General features: G+C 33.9%; 1 protein-coding gene across 19 annotated transcripts in view; it reads left to right on the top strand.

The window, feature by feature from the left end:
• Positions 1-24,328, top strand: part of lap (phosphatidylinositol-binding clathrin assembly protein lap) — a 162,046-nt gene that overhangs the window by 65,088 nt on the left and 72,630 nt on the right. For all 19 annotated transcript variants that reach the window (XM_085957203.1, XM_085957215.1, XM_085957216.1 and 16 more), the window contains exon 2: positions 21,229-21,371. In XM_085957203.1, the coding sequence (XP_085813329.1) occupies positions 21,229-21,371 (143 nt within the window). The remainder of the gene's footprint in view (positions 1-21,228; positions 21,372-24,328) is intronic.

Raw genomic sequence — 24,328 nt, 5'->3', positions numbered from 1 at the left:
AAAATGTATTTCTGGAAAAGGGATTCCTATAAGTAAACTTAATTTTACCTGACAATCACAGCAGTCCGTTTGTTTGAAGTTAAACAAATGTATAAATTGATAATAATAAGTAGATAAGTACAGTAATTTGTGTTGGTAAGTAATTCTTTTTTTAGATGCAGGAAAGTGTCGTAATATTCATAATATAAAGTTCCAATATTGACAATATAAAGTTCCAATATTGACAATATATTAATGTAGATATGTAATACTGATAATAATATGTATGCCACAACTCAGTAAGTTCAGGGTGGTTGAATGTAGGGCGGGGTGAGACTATAGGGCGGGCGTTGTAGGCGGCTTGTATCGATCCGCCTCTACGCTGTGTCGCCCGCTGGTGTTCTAATATCCGACGGTCCTAACCGGTCGAACATTCAACTTTTTCAATGGAATGTCTGACATTATTATCGGTTGATACTGGGTTACGAAATGCCAATGTCGGCAGGCATTCTACTTAACTGATTTTATAGTAATATTTTCTACTCTAATACATGAGTGTTGATATTACACTGTACCGATCCATCATTAACACCATACGTCGTTTTGAAAACGTCAACAAATTCGTACGTTTTTAAATTGCGTCACTCGCCCTGCGTGGACGTCGTGTTACGTCGCACAAAAGTAAAGCTTTTCATTATCGTAATAGCTGAAAAAGCTCGTCCGACGAAAGCTTGTTTTTTTGAAACGTTTCATTAGATCGTTTCGCGCGCTAAATTTTACAATACGAAATCGAATTACATAATTTGTTACGCTTATTAAAAAAACGGCCGTTTATTTGACCGAAATATAATTATCGTTTTGTTGCTGTGTCTTTGATAAGCTTTGATAATGTAATAAGGTCGTGGAATTTTTTAATTTGCCTTTTATTATTAAATGTTTTCGTAGAAACAATTAGATAAATTATTTTAAATAGTTCAAGTCATTATCTTTATATTTTAAAATACATATTATATACCTACGTATCTATCAGAAATGATTAGTAGGTAGCTAAAGAGGATTGCATATCTGCGGGTCGTACCCATCTAACCTATCTTACAATATTATTAGGTAAATACTGAGTGACCACTGTGTCATAATCATCATCTAGACTGCTGGATATATGGGTCTTTTCACTCATCTCGGTACTTAATTCTTCGCGAAATGAAATAATACTAATATAATAATAATACTAGATGAAATCACATTTAAAAAAAATACGAAATCTGACGGGATTAGAACCCGTACACATATATCCACTGGTATCGCACTAATATGCTTTAATCAATTAAGCTACAGGCCTCCTACCTAATTACGGTAATTTAAACTGGTAGGTCTTACATGAAATGCTTATCAAATTGTATTGGGTATTGTTGACTATCGATTTTTGTGTCTTTATTTAAGGAATATTAATTTTCTTTTACTCACCGACGCCCTGCTCCCGTCAAATATTTAGTTATAACGTTTACTTGAACTTTCTAACAATTTGTAATAAACCATTTCTTTTTGACATTTTTGACATTGAACATTGTTTAATATACTTAATATGGAATGTTACATTCTCAAATCTTGTTATGTAGGTAGGTATCGATTGTTTTTTTTTTTTTTTTGAAGAAGCTTGTGAATCTGTCGTCGTATGCCATTATTGTCTGCGATCATCAAAATTGTCCCGAGTAGGTACGGTACGCTCATGAAATTCGTCAGTAGGAAACCGGGTATGAACCAATAACATTAAACCTCTTTGACAACTAACATGTCAATGGTGACGCATTATAAATGGTTTGATTCATTGATATCGGTACTAAATCGTTTTGACACGAAAACCAGTTTGTATCGTTTCTCGGAGGGGCGTAGAGTTTCGTCGACCGCAGCCTCCGTGATTTACGTTCCGTCTACATTAACTCATACTTGGACATCGATAATTTGAAAATATTTTAAAAATACGTCACCGCGCGCGACTTGAACCCGCATCCATTCGATTCGCGCCAATGTGCTTTACCAATTTAGCCACCTGCGTTAGACCTAACGACAAAATTAGATAGTATTCATACATCTGAAGCGTTAATGTCTCATAAGTTTAGCAGATAATTTTAATGTTTTAATTTATTAACACAACACATAACGTTGCATACATCATTCGGGGGGGTTCTTGATATTAGTAATCAATTGAATATTAATTTATGCTGTAGAATAGACTCCATTAAAGGGTCAAGTTCTGTATTCTATCATAAAAAGTACATTCATTACAGTAGCTGTGCATATTTCATTCGTACCCAAGGGCATTGTTATTGTTTGTCTAATGAAAGGGAAATTCGTTAAGAAAATTCTCGTTAGTACTGCCTTATGTTTAAGTGTTGACCGTCTACATATTGTTATGAGTAACAAGAAGTACCTACGTACTTAATCCAGGGTTACCGTGTACCTGTATAGTATGCACGTATAGAGATAATAACGAAAGCCGTGTATTAAACTAGGATGTACGAATTTAGTAGTTTTATTGGCGAGGTTTATGCTTTTAAAGATTTTTTCTGTATGACTTTATCATTTGGCATTTATCACATATTATAAAGATTGATTTACGACACGTGTTTCGCTCAGATTGACCACGATACATTTATATTTATAAATTATCCTGAATTACCACCAAGTGTACACGCTGAATCTATTTAAAAATATATATTTTCCGATTTTAAATTCAATTATATTAAATTCTATAGGTAACAACATTGGCTGATGTATGTTGTCCCATTATTAATATCTTAATTTTATTAGCATTCTACTAAACCAAGATTTTCAATCTCTCCTTCAGTAATAATATGATAGGTACATATTTAGTTTATGTTTCTTTGTTTATTGGGTTAAAGACCGTTTTGTCTGTAGGTCGGTCGGTCGAAATGCCGCCTCTAATGTGTGGGCGGCCAATTTGAAAAAGCTACGTCGCGAACGTCATCTTTCTCGGGTTAGGTTTACTGTTTGCACACCGGTGTCTCTTACTATTATCGTTTTATCACGAATTATGCAGATATCGCTCTGCTGATTTTCCAGGACCGTGATTAATTGTCATAATACCTATATCAGCGATGAAGATGCCATACTTGGCGATTATTTAAAGCCTACCTTCCCAATTGCCTAGTAACGTATAAATATAATTTGCCAACGACATAATAATATGTCTTTAGGTATGAATTATAAGTTGATCGCGACTTGACCAACCAGACGGCACGTAGCAATCCCACTAATACGTAACGAAATATTATGACACAAACACACACAGACAAAAGCTTCAACTAATTCGGTACATTGCACGCATACAACACTTACAAGCGATTACACACATATTGTAAAAAACGCATACAATGTAAAACCTGAGACTGTAGGTATTTATAAAAGCCTGTAATATTAAATGATGTATTTTTCTATATAATATATTCACTATTTTTTCGCGCCAGTTTCAATGCAAATTTTAGTTTTATTGCATTAATCACATTAATGCAATAAAACACAAAAGCCAACTGTTAAAAATGAACGCAATTTTTGAAACGCTTCAAGATGTAACAATTACTAGTTAATTTCATCGTAGTAGGCACATGGCTCAATTGGCAAAGCACATTGACGCGAATTCACTGAATGGGGGTTCGAGTCCCGCTGAGCGTCGTATTTTTTCAAAAAGATTTTTTCTAGTGAGTGGGTACTTACGTGTTTTCAAATTATGTATGTTAATAAGGGTTGCATTATTTATGGTGGGGAAGTAGTTTTTAGGACATTTCCAGCTGATATCTAAAATGGCCTGGGCTTTTTTGCAATTGAGCAAGTCATGTTTTGTTGAGTGCAATGTAATCATGAATGCATACCGTCATGATTCCATAGCAAAGAAATGAATTTCTTAGCTTAGTCAAATTTCTGTATGAATAAATCTTTTTTACGGGACCAGCGGAGCACGTGGAAATTTGTTAAATACTCTCAGCCCTCACGTTGAAATCATCATATTATGGTGGATGTACCTTCGCCGCTGTAGCGAAATGTGACCATAGACGGGGACATTGCTGATATCTTGTATACGAGCTTGTTTGAATTATGATTAGGATCGGCTTGCTAATGTAATGTAACTAATGAGTAATGATTAATTTATTAAAATAATAATAATATATAGGTACAATTCAATCAATACCCAGCTCAAATACAAATAAAAGTTTAAAGAACTAACACCGAAATATCAATAATCCATGATTGAAAATTCGAAACATTATCGCAATGAACTTCCCAGATGCGGGAAATAAAATTAATATTGTTCACTAAGCCTTGTAGGATTTGGGAAATAGTTAATGCGTTGCAATTTGCGATATGGGATTTGTTAATCAATTCTGTCATTTCAATCTACCTACATATTTGTCGACAGTAATGAATGCTATGTGATGTTACTGACTGTACTGATGTCATTGGTACTGGCATACCTACACGTGTATGTGTTTTGTAATAATATTGTCTATTCGTTTTACTTTTTCCTTCTGATGAGTTTTTTTTCAATATGACTAAGCACTTAGTTGGATTCCCCTCGTAACTTTACCATAGAACTCACGCATTATCATCGTTCTCGCCAATGGTTCTCGCTAACTGACTTCATTTGAAATTCTGACACGTCACCTATCTATCACAAGAATATCTGTCTTTTTTGCCGGTTCTATAACGTATGGCAGGGAATGCATACATGCGTTTGCACGAGATAGTTACAAATTGCACGAATACCCGATGACTCACAGGTATAGTGTCTGTAGTTTGAATTTGCATTTTTCACCTATACTATAATAAAATAATATATCATTAGGTACATATATCGATGTTTTGCTCCGTGTGACAATTTAATTTATTGATGAACACATATATTTAACTAGCAGTATCACCCGGCGCTGCCCGGGAGTGGAATGGTTCTATATTTTAAAATAAAAATTCTAAATTTAATACGTATAGTGCAAAGGATTGAATTTAAAAATGTAAAAAAATATTATATTAGAGATTTTTATTTTTATTTAATTATCTTAAAAATTGGTACATATTCAATTTATTATTTTAAGGCTTTTCTATATAATATAAAATATCCAATCCATCATTCCAGGGCTTTTCGATATACAATATTTTTGTGGCTTTTCCATTTGGTGCCAAAATATATAGATTTTTACTACTCCCCACTCTTGATGCCGCTACATACAATTATTATCCGTGAGTGAAGCATTCTGATCTAATGTGGCAGCACTGCGTCGCCCGCACCAACCTGCCGATTAGCGATTCTATTAACACAATTATTTGCATATAACTTTGCCATTTGACCTCCGATCGAGCTGAAATAAACGCCAATATTTTTAAATGTACACATTCTAGCGAAATTTTCAATAAAATGGGGGTTGCAGTATTAACTTCCGCGTTTCAAGGCCCTGTACGCGGCGGTATTTTCCGCAAAACCGCAAAACTATTCGAGACCCCGACCACGCACTCCGGCTCGTTGGCCTCCGTCTACTCTCCAAACTTTACAAAAAATATAATAATTATAACACGGAAACGCGATGGAAATGTTTACGTCAATGCAATCAGTCAGAGCTGAAAATTGCACCTAGGGTGAGTCACGCTGAACTTCGCGCCGCGCCGGCCATTAGCGATTTTAATAACACAATTATTTGCATCTAACTTTGCCATTTGTCCTCCGATCGAGCTGAAATAAACGCCAATATTTTTTTAATGTACACATTCTAGCGACATTTTCAATAAAAAAATGGGGGTGCAGCATTAACTTCCGCGTTTCAAGGCCCTGTACGCGGCGCCCTTTTTCCGAAAAAACCGTAAAACTGTTCCCGGGGTGCAACGGGTTAAATTCGAGACCCCTACCACGCACTCCGGCTCGTCGGCCTCCGCCTACTGTCCAAACTTTGTCGAAATCCGATTGCGCGTGTGGATTTGTATAAAGAAAAACCGAAGGCCGGTACAAACAACATAGAAACGTCCAAACATATTCTTCAAATTATAGTATATATATCAATAATTGGCGTTTATACAATTTCCACGTACCTATATGTAAATTGTAAACTACGTATTGTGAAAAGTGTGAAGGCTATTTACGAGAATTGCTTTTTGGTAATTTGCTCAACCCCTCTACTGGAGATTGGAGGAATGAAAAATAATGTGATAACTGATAACACTGATAACATCGCCAACATCAATGTCCCTGTATCAAATTGCATGTCTAGTATCTACATTGTGAATTTGTTTATAAATATGTTAACTTCACAAGTCGGCGTACGTAAACACCCGTCAAACACCGATCAACCGATATGTCGATTGAGACCTGCATCAACTTTGAGATTGTAATGATTAATAATTCATTCACTTGAAATTACTATTTTATTATCACATATCATATTTATTTAAGATCACTAACATTGAACATTTCTGGAATTCATCAACGCATGTGCTTCCACACCTCAAGCAATTAATTATCATATTTGAAACTTTGATTAGGTTACCTATATTATATACGCCCCTGCACGCGATACATCGTTTGTCTCACCACTTCACCTTACAAGAGCTTGAAAAAAAATACAGCATTTTTAATGTAACATCAAGCTTCCGTAAGTAATATCAGCGTTCCGCATATTATGTATTTATAGGTGTAGTCTTGACAATTCTCAGTATTAATTGCACTACGGTGGCATTTTTCTTTTAATTTATAATACACGTATTCTTTATTATTTAATCTATGCGTATGGGTACCCACTAACAAACCGCACTCTTACTAGGGATGAAAACAAAGTGGAATCGCGGGTGAGAAGGGGCGGGACACTGTTTTGGTAATACTGATGTATTGACATAGTAGAGGTTCCAAAGTTGGTTGGTTAGTGTAAAGTTGAATACGAAATTTGTGGCGTTGCTCGTCGATACAATATAATACGAGGGTGGGTCAATAATTCCTTAGAAAAAAGCATTAAAGCAGTTTTTATTTTTGTATTTTTTTTTTATTTCTCAACATAATCTCCTTGGAGCTCAATACACTTGGTTAGACGTTTCTCAATTTTTTTTAAACCGTCAGAAAAATAAGTTTTCGGAAGGTCCTCAAAATAAGCATTTTTCCGATCGATGACTTCTTCATTTGAAAAAAAACGTTGTCCACTTAGCCATTTTTTTAAGTTTGGGAAAAGGAAAAAGTCACTGGGGGCTAAATCTGGCGAATACGGTGGGTGGTCGACCAATTCGAACTTCAATTCTTCAATTTTAGCCATTGATCGTAAACATGTGTGAACACGGGCATTGTCCTGATGAAAGAGGATTTTTTTCCTGTTTAAATGAGGCCGTTTTTCTTCAATTTCGTTTTTTAGCTGGTCCAATAAAAATGCATAATAATCCCCTGTTATTGTTTTTCCTTTTTCCAAATAGTCAACGAAAATAATTCCACGTGCATCCCAAAATACAGTAGCCATAACCTTACCAGCTGATTTTACGGTTTTCGCCTTCTTTGGACATGGTTCGCCTTTCGCAATCCACTGCTTTGACTTTTTGATTTTTTATTTCCTTTGCTGTTAACCCTTTTATATTAAAATGTTTAATAACAGCTCTAAACTCAATTTTCTCCATTTTTGTAAACAAGCAAATTTTTTTTAAATGTACGAAAATAAAAAACAACAACCCGACCAATCTGATTGAAACTTCGCAGCATACTGAATCGGTAGTGCCGCTGCATGAAAACAAACCGCTTACAGTACTAGTCGCGCCACCTGTCGGCTTTTCTAAGGACTTATTGACCCACCCTCGTATTATTATTTCTCTTATGATACAATACAACGCGTGAACGGGAGAGGAGTATCGACCAAGAACGCGTCTTAATTAATTTTACGGTATGAAGGCAAATTATAAATATAAATATGAGTATACTTTGTTCATGTGGGGGAATTATCTTTGTGCATCCGGGATGCATCGTAAGCCCAAAATGTGTGGCGAATCGGCTTTACGGTCGATATCGGGGCTTTAAATGCGTCCAGAGAGGTGCCGTTATAAATTGAAGTAAAAATCTCACACAAAGAAAGACTTCACATTCCGTTTAGGCCGTAGGGCAATCAAAAAGGTGAGATTTAATTTAATGATTCATTTTAAAATGAATAATGTGGTTTAATAATTTATTTGTGATACTGATATTGTTTCGTTGTCGTGGGTGTGGTTTGTTAGAAAGTTTGTCTTATAATGTATTATATGCTTTAGAGTCCAGTGATGCACAACCCGCGGTCTAAAATCGGTATTTGATATGTATTAAGTAAAAGTAATTAAAATTGATGTCTAGTGTAGTTGTTTAATATATCATTATTTTTCCACACTTGCACCCATTGCGGCCCTTCTGTCAAATAGGTTGTGCACCACTGCTTTAGACTTACGAAACATTGGCGGCACACTAGAAGGACGCTCGGCACGCCGCTTAAAAATACTAACTTAATCCCTAGTAATCGATCTTTGGGTCCATACAACCTATTAATTCAGATTTACAGTATAGGTACTGCATTAGAGGGGCATGAATTGAACGTATTTTTCCTTCCATATATTATAATATATTCATCTTCGCCCTTCCTTCCGTTCTTTCGAATCGATACGGAATGCATCTGCTCGCAGTTTATTATTTGGGACAAAAAATGACCGAGGAGTAGATATTATAATATATTATTCAAAAATGTATTCTTTCAATAATTAAATGCATGTATTGTGTCAAATATTGTATAAATTTAATCGATTATAATACTAACGAATGGATTTTAGTGCTCCTGGTGTGACATCAGCTGATGATATTTATATTGTGATCAAAACAGGTTGTGGTTGATAAATTAACATTAAATTACGAAATATTGTCAGGCGTGGCGCATAAATTATCGCTTTTAATATAATCTTTCGGCAATGGTGGTGTTCCGCAAACTTTACACGTCACTCGCGACTTTTGCAATTTATCGTTTACAATTTCCTCTCATCTTGCCGGATTAAAACCACCGTGGGAAAAGTTCGTTATTTCAGCGGTCGGGTGCTTACGGTTTACGAGTATATAGTAAATTATTAATATTTTATTATATAAGTGTTAATTTAATTGTCCAAGATCGAATATACACAAGATTTAATGTAGCATTATTTATAGGTACCTACATGACAGGAAAAGAACCTCAGAAATAATCTACCTAAGTAGGTATATTTTCTTCGTAAGAAAGAATAAAAAAATAATTTAATTAATAGTGCAAGGATCTCATGAATAAATTAGATTCGTACATTTTATACAGCAAAAACAATAATTGTGACCGTGGCTAGGGTAGAATATTTACAATGGGTAGGTACTTACAGGGAGACAAAACAAATGTGAATTACCATTTTGCTCCTGTCAGAGTGGAGGTTATTAATAAGAATGTTTTTCTTTTCTTCCCATGACAATAATTAGGAGTATGTTCTTGTTATCACGTAATGCTTTATAATTAAGTTTCAGTGGTTTGCCTCTAACTGAATCAAATTTTATTGTCTACTAACGATCGCCTCCGCTGTGTGGAATCAGGACAGAATGAAGAAATATGCAGATTCGACTTTCTTTCTCTCTCTCAAATTAATAAGATAGGCAACAGTTAGATCTGGACTCGAGCGTTTCTTCTTGAACCCAAAGGTAAGGTACCTTTATTTGCTAGCATTGAAACAGACATTGCAGCAAAGAATGCCAATACAACTGCGAATCGCTTTTGCAGTGCCCATGGTGCAACTATAGAATGATTCCAATATTGATTATACCAACCGACGAGGAATTTGAGAAACCTAGCATAATAGCGAGGGCTGTATATTTTTAATGATGCGCTATGTACACACCCAAAGCCCAATATAGTCGGGCCGTGAAACTATGGTGTCACTCACTATATTATGATTTTCTTATACCTATTATGTAACACAGAAAAAAAAGTTAATTTGTTTTGCCATGCCATTAAATAAAACGTTGTCGGCGCCTCACAACACAACAAAACACTATCTGTGGTTGGGAGTTGCATGTTATTCGGATTGCACTGCTACCGTTTGTGCAGCATGTCTATCTATCTGGCTTTCATTAATTCCTTACCTAGGTATTCTGTTTTCGCGTTGCGCAACTACACGATCTGTGGCCGTGCTCCCTTTAAGCACAGTAACGTAGGTATAAAAAATATGCGAGAATGCCACCTAACATGAGATTATAAATTAAATAATATTTATAAACTACAACTGTCCGTCTATCTATAAATATGTATGTGAACTAACGTTTATGGCTCAGTAGGGAATCCAATCCCGAGCCAAAATTCTGATCCCGGGATTTGCATTTTTTTCCATTGTTTATATAAAAATTTTATATTTACAAATAACATTGATAAAATCGATCAAAAATAAATCTAGTATAATTCATTCTATTTAAGACATTTATTGTTAATATTGTATACGTTCAATCTTGGAAATACACAAGTTTAATGGAGTAAATAGTATTGTAATATAAATAATAATGTGAATTTTATATGAGATTGCTGTTTCTGATAGTAAAGACATAATGAGTGGATTAGCGAGATTTAAAATAGTAAAGCAAATAATCATGGCGTACTTATGGCCTTTCCGCTTCATAAATCTAATTAGACAGCAAATATGAAATTGCCGTAAAACGTATGCTATCATGGTGGAATTACTTTGTTAAAAGTGCGAAGCATTGTTTTTTTCCAATCTTTCTCATTTTTAATAATTTATGTGAAAAAATTAAATGAATCGGCTACCTACTCATGGGTGTAAATCAAACTTCATTCAAACTCAGTTTGTTTCTAATGTAGTTATTTTTTATTAAAAGTATTTTTTCTGTTATATTTTCGCTTTTATTTTATTTTCCATACAAATTGATAAAAAAAATCAATCCCGAAATCCCGGGATTATGTTTATCAATCCCGGGATTCATAGGTATCGAAAATAGCTCGGGATCCCGGGATTGGAATCCCTAGCTCAGACCAAGGAAAAGACTTCTCTAGCATTACTATTTATCCCGGCATATTTTTCCATCAATAATACGAATTTGATCATACAACTACTTATTTTGTATGTGTGTCGTACCTACATATTAAATGTTACTATGATTTGTTTCAACTATACATGCATTATTGTCTGAAAATAAATAGCTGTATGGGGATCGACATTAATTTGTGAGTTATTAATGGAAAGTCTATTTATATATAATAAAAAAAAACCACATAAAACGTTGTAATATCTACGTCAGCATTATTTGATAATAGTCAGAGCCGCTTTCATCCAACTAAACACAATTACTTGTGTACAGGTGAAACCGGCGTTCTTTATAAGAATACTTGTATAGACGTATTCTTCTTCGATGGCGTTACAGCGCGAATCGGCTCTTGGCCTCCTATTTTGTCCTTTGCGATCCTCCAATCGTCTACCAGCATCAGTTCTGTGGCGTCTCTCCTCACACGGTCTCTCCAGCAAAGTCCCGGTCTTCCTATGGGTCTCTTCCCTCCTGGGAATCCATCGAATATCTTTTACGAACTACGTGAGTCACTCATCTTCTGCAGGTTTCTCGCTCATCTTTTGCAGGTGTCTCGCTCATGATAATAAATGAATTTTAGTTTTTATGATAGAAATTTCGTATCTACGTAATTATTTAAAATTTATGTATTTTATCTATACACATTCCAATTTCCTTCGTATTCTAAGAAACGGCAAAAGCGATTCGCAAATGTAATGGTATTGTTTGCTATCATTGAAACAGGCACTGTAGCAAATGATACCAATATACCCGCGAATCGCTCATGGTACCGCTGAAGTATAATTTGCCTATACCTACCTCCGAATTTTTCTCGAATGTATTTGAAATTGTATTTTTATTTATTGAAATAATCCACGCACGTTCATACTACATTACACGATTATTTGCAATTAACCACACAAATTTTAGGTGTCGATTTTTAATTATACCGCTAAATATCAAACCACTCTACTACGTCACTGGCTTTTTCTCCAAGAAGTGAATTAAAATGTCAGTCCATCGTGAGAAAGAGAAATACTATAAACTAATTGAGACAGACATTTACGAATTCGTCTTAATCTTTAATCATACTATAATTCCTTCTCATCAGAGAATGATATGATTACCACAACTAATGTCTTTCACATGCTATTAATTAATAGACCATGAATTTGGTTTTACATTAATTTATCATCGTGTTACGAAATGTACGAGTATCATGTTGATTAATTATGATGAAATTATATAATGATTCTCACTTTTTTTAAATAAGTTTATATTTTGTATTATTGGAGAATGGCCTATTAAATCAGATGAAACCGGTCATGATCATTATTTATTTGACAATTATTATATTATATTTTATGTTAATTATTAATGTACCTAATATATTTCCACCAATAATTTATAGTTAACCCCGCTAAAGTTATAAGCAGACTAGTGATAGTTTTCCTGTTAATTGTTAGTAAGACACACAAATGCTTCTGTTATGCAATATTTAAGAACACATACTTGTATGCACAGGAATCGGCAAAATGCAACTCGCGAGCAACATACTATGGTTCTCTGGTACGCGTGCGCGGTTCCGCGGAAATATTGAATGTGAACATAAAAATAACCTTTTTCCTAAACCACCTCATCAAAATACCGCCGAGAAAAGAATGCCTCCATTAACGAATATTATTTCAAGCTATTTTAACCCAGAGAAAATCTTTTTTGTTAGTGTTTTTGGATTAATGAATGGTGGAATGATCCTAGCTTGTAGATATTACAAATCACCCCAATCCAAATGCCAACCGATTATGCTTTTTTATATTATATATTTATCCATTTGATATTGACACTAGCATTATTGTAATGCAATTATTTTGGGCACTTTACTAGGAAAACTGTGAGAGCTCCAAAAATGTACTTGTTGATAAATAGGTAATGTAATGAATATGACAATCTGATTTCACAACGCTAATAAACACAGAATACAAACCATCAACTCAATACTACAACTAGATAACTCTGATTTGGTCATTGTTGGGAAAATAAAATTGAAACTTTACTTGATTAACATAAATCTGGGCTATAATTATTATTGAGAATAAAAATGGAAAATTGTGCTTGTCTATAATTGGGAACAATTAAATATTGTTCAATTGTAGGAAAACATATTATTATGTTAATGTATTATTTTATTTATTTAGTGCTTTTATGGTTTTAAAGTTACCATTTAATATTTTCAAACACAACATTAATACAGTTCCCATTAACTTCTGACTTAGACCTAGTTTTATCATTTTGTAGAGAAGAAAATGTAGGATCATATTATGTATTCAATAGGTATCTCAAAAACAGTGAAAATCAAGTTATCTAGTTGTAGTATTGTAGTTTTCAACATTCGGGTGTTCTTCCTCTTTTTCTTTTACCATTTACGCTGTTGATCATGGCCAGTCTCGCTATGCTGTCAAAATATATCTATCTGGCTCTTCTGTGTCAAAAGTTTCCCGACCCCTACAGAGTTAAGAGATGCATGGCGACGGTACGTCGTTATAAGATAATATATTTGGGGGAGATTATTGTATATCAATTTATTGACCTGGGGTTTCCGTGGTAGAATGGTTTTGAAATACTATTATTAATTTGAGTTACTGATGCCCACTGCAACTGATACGTTGATAAACCCATGACTCGTTATCGTTCGATTGTTCTGGAGACATCTTCATAGGGCAGTACTAAATGTCATTAGCACGAGAAAGCCAGTCGCTATATAATATAGATAGACCAAGACTTTTAATGGAATGTCTTCAAATATATCACCAATATTGAATATGTGTTTTCTACACGTAATAAACTTTAATGAACAATATGTATGGTACAGATATTGAAAATAACACATTATTTAACACTCGTTTAAGTTTATCCCATATTTCTCCTCATTCGAGAATCGTACTTCCTTACAGTCATACCCAGAAAGTAACCCACTTCCCCTGTTTTTGTGTTCCCTGGCAATTACTTTTTTTAACGGTAGGTACCTACTTGAGCACGACGTATTTATATTTCGACATTTAGTTAAACCCACAATTTAAGTTAAATAGTTACGCCGCTCGTATTTAATTTCACGCAGTTAGATTTTCTCTGCACCTTACATAATATAATATTTTTTGTTACAATACTTACTCCTTTTTATTATTAATTTAATTTGAATGAGGTTTATACATTGACAAACATAAACACAGTAAACGTAGGTATCTATATCGCGGTAGTTTACCCTGGGAGAACCAAACCTGTTAAGTCATTTCCTAATAATTAGTGCTTCCTCGTTTCTGATTTGATAATGTTAAAAAAAATTTGCGATTTTTTGCCTATTGTCTAATTACGTCCGTTGCATTGTTTTCGCCATTGCAAATATTTCATTTGTTTTTCGAGAAGTTAATGATGTATTTATTGTTTTTCGTATATCAATTCGCACGGCTAAACAATCACCCTTTCGCCTGTTGTTTCAATATTTCGAAACACGTGAAATGAAAGTATGATTTTATGATTTTTATAACGAAAAAAAGATGAAAATATAAAACGACAGCCCGGAACTTTTAAAGCATTTTCTACTACATTTCATAGTAATTAATTAGTTAATCTAACACATGCACTTAGATTGTTTCCTTTTTAGCTGTGTAAGTAAACGATATTTCGTTAATCGCACCATTCGAGTTCATAATTATTTATCGACATATTATTTGTATTATGTAATCTACTTTAGTACCTATGTGCGTATTTAATTTTTTAATATTTTTTTTTTTTATAAAAATGTTAATCATAAAACCCATTCACTTCGCAACACATGCACTGCACGTCATTTTTTAGACAACACACACAGACTATTTACGAGGGTTGATTGGTGGCAATTCACTCAAGCCATTGAGTGCATTGTCTTGATTCTACACTAATTTGAGCCTACCACATGTGACGTGATATAAACTACCGTCGTTATCCATCAAGAGGTGAAGGTTATTATAGTCACAGCATTTTCCCTACGGTTTTGGCAATTATCATAGATATTAATATGAAGATTTTTCTAATATGTATAGAATTTATATGATTTCAACCATAGATTTATATATATAATATCTAGGTTTTAAACTCTTTCAATAATATGGCATTAGTTTCCGATAACGATGAGGAAAGGTATTTACCTACTTCTAGTAGGTACCTATCCACCGAGGTATTTTTGTCTCGCTAGGCCGAGGTAAAAAGCGCGCGCGAATTAATTCTTTTCGTTTCAATTTTCTCGCTCACTTCTGTTTTTTTTTTGTTTTTCCATGCGGCCTCGCGAAAACTCAGGCAGTTTAAATACCTCAGTAAGAAGTGTTTTTACACTTTGTAAATTGTAAATAGTGAGTCGACATTACACGGGAGTTTTGATTGAGCGACCGCTCGGATCATTTTCGTGTCAAACGATCGTTAAAATTGTGACGACACGCACACACACATACTATTAAAAGCGATTTGGAAATTTCATTTAAGATAGTTGTACACCCATTTAACTAACTGCCGGTGTTTATTGATAACGATAACGATAACGATAACGTAACGTTGGTGATGCATTTCTAAGTACAAGAGAGAAACTAAGTAATTTTTAATATTCCCAAATTGACATATTATTGTCTTTCTAAATTATCAATCGTGATTTTAACGATAACCATTTAACGACTTTGTTTATCTTGCTTCATTTAGGTAAGTATCCAAAAATGAAAACTGAAAACCTGACGTCGTTAGTAAAATAGGATTCGCTACATTAGAAGAGTCTGTGCACCTAAGACTATTACATATCTACATACTTATTCACTTCTAGTTGCATTAATTACATGCACGCCACGGAAATGTTGAAGGTAAATAAAGGTAGGTATATTATATGGTTATACGATATGATACTTGTATTTTATGAATATATTGACATCAGTGCTAGTAACAATTTGTAGAGTTGTGGTCAGTCACCTGAAAAGTCTAAAGAAGCTGACGACGCCGAGTTATTCTGATTCGCTGTAATAATCTGTTGAAGGACACCTTCCGTTACCCTTTTTCAATAATTGTCATTAAAATTATAGTTGAGCATGGTACCTTGTACCTAGTACCTACTTGTCGCATACTTGGAGCATGGAAAGAATGTAAGATTACATTAATTAAAGCGAAATAACATCAATATTACACGCATAAATTAAAATACAGTTGTCAAACTGCAAATTAAGTACTACCACATAAGCGTGAAGTTGGATAGTTTTGACAGAAAATATGACGTAGTTATAGCTACGCCGAGCGAGATAAAACGATACGTTATGTAAGAGCAGGCGGAAATCATAACAGAAACAACTGAATCTACCCTACCTATGCAATTCGTGCGCAGTCGAAGAAATCTCAGTTTGCGCAATTTCAACGATAAGTTGTTCCACTATTATAGTGACATGATTATTATGACCAATTTTTAAATTTTACTTACCTGGTAAGTAATTTAATATTTTTAAAATATCAATAATGGTGAAACGGGCAAACGGGACAATTTTAATGAATTATTTATATAAACTTTCAATAATTTTATGGTTACTTTATTACCATAAACGGATAAAGTATTCCCAGTAAATATTTAATTATACCTTCAAGTGGCAACACGGTTTCAGCTCTCCCTTCATTGCTATAATTGAACCGATCGATGGTCGACAAAGATACTGACAATTATTGTGAATAGAATCTAATGTTTGTTTGGTATGGCATCATTTCATTATGTATCCCAATCAACCTTTACATAACATCTTATTGGTTTATTAGTGAGCTATCCCTGTCATCCTGTTTATTATATTACACTTCCCTTACAAGTAACTACATATATATGTCATATATCATAAAATAAATGTAACATTTTACGATCTGGCCTACTTGATAGCACAATGTATCCAGTGCCATGATACCTTAATGCCAGAAGAAGCTGTAACTTTGGGGCAATTATCTCTGTTTCTAGACTTCGTAAATGTTCCGAGAAATCTACAAGGTTCTCAATTCTCGCCCAACACCAGCGCAAGTGATGTCAATGTTGTTCTTTACATTACAACATGCCGTTCATTATTAAGCCGATCGAGGGCTAAATAGCGTATAAGGATTTGTGACATTTCATGCACCGGGGTTCGTAAATGAATACAGTCAGGAGTGAGGATAATCGACTAGCTCATAGCTTATCGGTCTGATGAATGTATTTTAAATCTAAAATTGCTATCAACGACCAATATTCAAAAAGCCGGATCTGTATTTTTTTTAACAAATAACTTAATTTTTCACTGTTAGAACGCATTCTTACTATGTTCAGTTCAGTTAGCAATAAATGGCAACGTTTTCCTTGTTTTCGTCTCATTAGCACTCAAGAAAAATACAGTTTTATGTTAATTTTCGTTATAATAAGATGAATGTCATCATCATCAACTGGGGTCTATCCACCGTGATAATAAAATAATTATTTATCCCGCGTTTAATACCATATTGTGTATTATGCTAGTTCTGTTGCACGTATTTACTTACGCTACCCTTTGTTGAAACCATATATTTATTTAGTCATATAAATGTATATTTATTAATGTACCGACAATGTTTTCCCATTAATACCGTTTCATGTTTCATTTATATAAGAAAAATACGAAATTAACGGTTTTTACAATCGGAAGGTACGAATGAAGTGAGTTGTACGTTTCCGTTTTTAGTTTCAATTTACTTCCACTCAACCTACGTTGGAAACAGGCTGTAAAATTTGCATAAATACCTGTAAAACACGCGCTGTTTTGCAAAATATTGCTCGAAAGCTTAGCAAATTATTGTAACGACTGTTTTATCATAGACATTTTACGAACATTGGCAGAAATTACCCATTAATTTGAAGCGATCAAAAAATTAACGTCTTTATCGTTAAATGACTTGCGCTGATTCTATTACGCTGTTCGCTAAGTACTATACTTATATAGGTACCTATAAGTACTTAGTACTTACTTAGTAATATCTTAGAAGATTGGTATTTTTGATGGCGACTTGTAGTGCAATGCGAAAGGCATTGGCTTCTCGTCCGGCGACTTCCGGATCGATTCCTGGCTAGGTTACAGTGTTTTTGTGATTGTTTCACTCCTACTATTACGCTACTGTTTCACTACCACTACACTACTGTCTTTGGTTGGATCACATTTCCTGTTGTAGTATTACAATGAAAAATAACAAATAAGCTGTGCCCTATTGCCACATCAAATAACAATAAACATGACCATACAATAGTATGTAGGTATCTTTCACATATAATTTTCACACACAAATATTTTTCTTTTTGATGGTTTCAGATACATATTTATTAATACACTTTAAATTCTAAATTATATATAGGTAGGTGTAACATGTTGTCATTATTCTCATAGCAACCAATATCATTTGAATGTTTTGAGCTGACATTGTGCTCATTCAAACAGTTTTTTCTTAGCATAGGAATAATACGTTTAATTTTGAAGTATATTTACTCAAATTGGTTACCCATGCATTTGGATGATTTTAATTTCAGCTCATCAATTGTACACATGGGTGTCATTATTAATTTACTTAGTAATCTAAACATAATATATAAATAATATACAGTTGTATTGCTGTAGATCATATTACATGCCTACGCGATTTTAAGGGGCGTTGAAAGTGTATCGAATTTATTAAATGAAGGACCAGGCTCTGATTTTTCGCAGTTACATAATATGAGCTTGATAAGCTGGCATCAATTTAATAATTTGTAATTAATATGATTAGAGATGATATTATGTATTTTTTAGTTGCTACGTTTATGTATCTCCTCGTAGCATCGTCGAGGGCTGTAGAACTTATACATTTGTAGACTTGCGTGTGCTCGTTATAAATACATTAAGGAAAATCGAAAGTATATAATTTGATTTAATATACTTGAATATAAAAGGAATATTTTCTTTCCATCAATCGTGGTCCTAATATTCTAAATATCCAACTATTTACACTTAGATACAAATATAAATATGGTGTATTCATTAATTTTTGAAGATTTGAGCGACGTTACTTTATACAGTGGACTGTGGAGTTTTGTAAAAAGTTATTTCGGTTATCAGAATCTTCAGGCACTAGGTATGACTTACGAACAGTTTTATATTTAGGTACACTTTACCATAAAAGCTATAGTAACATGCATAGACATAAAATAGAACTAACGATCTCAGTCGATAATGAAATACTCGTCACTCTAACTTGTCATATTATATTGTATTCAATATAACGAGTCGTCGATATCCAACCTTTCAGTGAAGCAGTTCACAAAACATGATCTCTCAATTGAATAATCGTTCCTCTCGTACTGTAAGGTGAAAATGATGTCGATCCACATACTATAAATATTTTTTCATAATATATGTTTTCGAGGTGTTTTTAAATCTTGTGTATTTGGATAAAAATACATAGTTTAATTAACAAATAACCCTACGATATTTCAATATGTATAATATTTAACTGCACAATTATTGATCATAGAATTTCTACTATTATATGTTTATTTGGATGCATTTGAATCAGGCGTTAGTAAGTCAATAGTTTGATTAATTATTTACTCATCTACAAAAATTGATAAAGCAAATTATGTAAGTACAATAATTAATAACCTGCTGTTTCTAAAAAGTAAGAGTAATTGGGCCCTCAGAGCAACACGTGTAATGGGCAGCACGAGGCATAGCGTACAATGTTTGCAATTTTAAAATTAAATAATTAATAATACCTACAAATTATACTTATTTTCTTTCAAATTGGTATTACTTTTGTTTTATTATTATTCTCGTCTCGTCTCATTTTTGTATCCCGTGCCGTTCTGGACCGCGAACTAATAATGGTCGCTCATGTCTGCCATGAATAATAACATTATAAGGCACAACCACATACAGCTTTTCGTATTTTATATAGACACTTTATCGATTAAGATTTACCATATCAAAATACCGTATGTACCCAACACACAAGCTAGAATATAGGTATGAATTTGTAACACTCTAAATATACAGAAATATGTACTTAATGAGAAGTGCATTACGTTCTGGGTGTGGTAGTAATTAGATTTATATTTTGAGGTTAAGAAATATGGGATGAAAATCACGTGTTAAACTGTTAAAGAATATGTTGTTTTCGATAGTTACATTTCTATGTATTAAAGTTTGTCACGTGACCGTAACGCGTATTTAAATATTATTTAAAGCATTTGGTGCCTTGATTAAGTCATAAACAAAATTCGGCTTCAAAATCTAGATCTATTGCGACTGGCTTTGCATTTCTATTTTTATTAATCTGTTCTGTGGTAAAATCCAGTGGCGAAGGGTGGAGGTAGGCTGTTAAGATCCGCCATAAACAGTGCACATTAAACTTTTTCAGACATAGATATTTGTTTTCGTTGAAATAAGACTACAATTTACAGATAATGTTGGTTAGTTTTTAAAATTCAATTAAACCCTGAGAAACCAAGCCATAATAGATAATAGTCACAAAATACATGTATATCTATAAAATATCTAAAATTATGCAATTAAAGCATACATAACTTTGAATATTTTATAAATAGAATAATATTTTATATAAATTATAGTTTGGTTTAGGCAGGGCTTAATGAATTTAAAAAAAATAACCAAGAATATGTGCAATATGTATTTTTAATCCAACAAAAACAAATAACTATGAATGAAAAAGTGTGCACAATTTTGTCGTATTGCCCAAATTAGACTAAAACTATTATGGTTTCGTTTAGGCAGGGTTTAGTTGATTTTTAAAAACTAACTAACACCATCTGTAAATTGTAGTCTTAGTTCAATAAAAACAAATACATATGACTAAAAAAGTTTAGTGTGCACTATTTATAGCGAATCTTAACAGCCTACCTCCACCCTTCGCCACTGGTAAAATCCATTATTAATACTGCTAATTCGCAATAATACCACCTCACACTGTCATAGGTATCTTAAAGGTTTGCATTTGAAACCGGTTATGAAAATTCATCCCTACTGGTCTTGTCTCTTGGCGCTCATTGCAGTCACGATATTAAATTTCTCGCCGTCAAAATTGCCGCATTCGTGCGTGCGTTATTTATTATGAAACGAACCGTATTCTAATGTGTCCTTTTCTTTCTGCTCCACTAGATCTAGTCCACTGCACGAACGAGCCCAACGTCTCCATACCGCAGCTCGCGAATCTCCTCGTCGAGCGGTCGCAAAGCACCAACTGGGTGGTCGTCTATAAAGCGCTCATAACGGTCCACCACATGCTAGCCTATGGAAATGAGGTAAGGAATCGATTCAATGTATTTAATTTCAACACCCTTCTTTATGGTCACCTGTGTCACCTGCGTCACATCGTCTGCAGAACTGGGATGATTACAGTTAGCCGAATAAGCTTGTGTACAGTTATCCCACGGTCAGACGGAATCAAATGCCAAATGATTCAATATTCACCACTTAGGATTGCATACGATTATTGAATCTTTTAGCATAGTTACTAAATCACAGATCAATCACAATCACCTTTTGCCATATTGAGCGAAAATGAATTCCGTTCAACATCCCATCAACAGGACCACACTGGGTTAATAATTGGTGGTTAACATACTACAGGTAAAATGAATGAATGTCGTAACGGTGCAATCGACCTCCACTCGTATTGTATGAATATTTTTTGCTAGAAATGGAAAGTGTGCTGTATAGTTCTCTTAGGGAGATATAATGCAAATTCCACGCTCTTCAATGGTTAGGACCACAGACACTTATTTAAAGGGGTCCAGTGCACAAGTAAAAATCCATAACAATGGAACTTCCGTTCTCACGTGTAAGGATTTTTATTGGAGAAATGAAAAATATGTTAATATTCTCAATTTTCTTCTAAGTTAGTTTTGTTTACATCGAAAAAACTGTCTTATGTTTTAGTATTTCAAGATTCTAATTTATATTGCGACTTTTAGATGATAATAAATCTTGAAATACAAGATCGGGACATTTATTCATGCCGTGATGTTACAACGTCTTGAGCTTTGGTATAATATGTACATATTTGATACTAAAGTACACACTGGCTAAAGTTGGTACATATATGTATGTTATATGGCATTAAATTTGTTTTATGTTATGAGTCACGGTCTGCGTTTTATATGCAAACATATGAAAATATTATGGGGGATTTTCTGCAGAAGAAGAGATTTATCGTAGATGTAATCTGGTAATGCGAGCGGCGTGTCTCGGGAAAAGTGCTACGCCGGAGACTCATCTACACTGCTACGACGAACGTGTATAAGTGCACTCGCGGCTGTAATAACTTTATGTTAGAATAATAAATTTAACAATTCAAAGTAAAGGCCTTTATGTTTAGATTAATGAGAATAGCCATTATTTATATTACGTAGGTATACCAATCTGACAATAATAAAATTATTATTATTTTTTAAATCGGTTTTTTATGTGAATTATTATAACAAGGTGTTAACAACCACACACGAGTAATCAAAACGATAATAAAAATAAAATAATCTACGTATAAAGCAATACAAATAATATTAAAATATTAATACTTATCTAGTATCGTGTTTTGTAGCACAGTTATTATTTAGGTTTTCAATTATTTTTGTGTTATCAAATCATATTATGGAGCACTAGTATAAAATAGTGAATGAGGCCTATCCCCACCTGGTCTCATATCTGTTATTATACGTCTTGTATTTCATATTGTGATGTACGCCGTGCACGCATGCTAGTAAATTATTGTTTGCCGTCGCTACCATTTGATTTTATCGGTACGCGGACCACCTCAATATATTGGTTGATTCCATTCATGCCAAGCGAACGGCGAATATATAACTAACTTGTTTTGCGGTTATTTGGGGAATGTTTTCATTATATGTCTTCTAGAATCTAGAAGTCGAGCTCATTACAATCCTATTTTTACCTAGTTACGTTACAGGCATCTAATTTAACTTTATGGTGTGTAGGCAGTACTTTTATATATTATTGTGAGATTATTTCAATCAAATCATTATATGAAATCATTGTGCTCCATTTATATTTATTATTATATATATGTATTAATATATAATAGTAAATATATAAATACAGTAGACTTTGGCAAAATATGTGACATTAGGCTTTAAATAAATTATATCTGTGAACATTTATTTATCTTACAATGATAGTGCTATATTAAAATTGTTAATACTTTTTACCACGTAAAAAAAATACTAGTGTAAACGATTGTATTCTGTATTTTATGCCCTTTAAAGCCCATATTCCATTGGCAGATTGCGTCTCGCCCGATCGTCTGCCACGACTGTCAAACTCTATTCTCTATGGTTTTCAAGGATCGTGAGCGATCGGGTCGAAAGTGGAAAATTTTCTATTATCCGTCGTGCGATCCTTTCATTATCAAGCGAAGATTGCCGAAAGCGTACGAAAATAGCCGAATATGCGCCTGAGTCATGCAAACGGTCGTTCATTTCATTCTACTATTTCTACTGGTCGATTTCAACTGAACAACTACAAGATGGCGAAAACTTAAAAAATATATATGGAGTATCACCGAGGACACAGTCCTCGTCGAATAAATACACGCCAAAGATATAGTGTGGAACGTAAAAAAACCCGCCATATTCAATGGCGATTACGCTGTTCTTCAGTTAGCCAACTTTTGACCCAGTGTTTTCGTTTACGGCGAGTCCTGACCGCCTGAGTCAGTTGAAATATAGCCATACTCGCTACAATAAATTAGTCTTTGGATTATTCGATTTCGATATTCGAATTACTCAATTGGTTTGGAGATTCAAGCTCGCCCAGTTATTCATGATGTAAATTAACAATAAGTATACAAACTTTCTATAAATGTCAAACGGCCGCATACATTTTAACAGATCTGATGCTCGCTAGGTTTGACAGCTGGAGCTGAGAGCTCAGTTTTGTTGACGTAAAATTGCGCGGGAATGCGTTCAGTGTAGCCACCAATCTAAGAAATATCTAGTTTTCACTCAACCTATAATTTTAATAATAGCAACACTAGTATTATTTTAACCAATCAAATCAAGGACCAACGAGATTGAATCGTTGCGTGTAATTGCAAATAGCTAGCGACGACGGTTGGCGTCGATCGTTGGATCGGGTTGGGTCTGTGCGTCTGCCAATGGAATATGGCCTTTAGACACTGGCAAAGTGTAATGTTTGACAGAATAGTATGTACAGTGAACCCAAATGCTGCGAATTCTAAAGT

Source organism: Rhyacophila brunnea, unplaced genomic scaffold, assembly GCF_057557595.1.
Source record: "Rhyacophila brunnea isolate RB1 unplaced genomic scaffold, BYU_Rbru_1.0 scaffold_6, whole genome shotgun sequence".
Classification (NCBI taxonomy): domain Eukaryota; kingdom Metazoa; phylum Arthropoda; class Insecta; order Trichoptera; family Rhyacophilidae; genus Rhyacophila; species Rhyacophila brunnea.
Note: the sequence above shows the minus strand (reverse complement) of the source record. Positions and strands in the feature narration are given on the sequence as shown.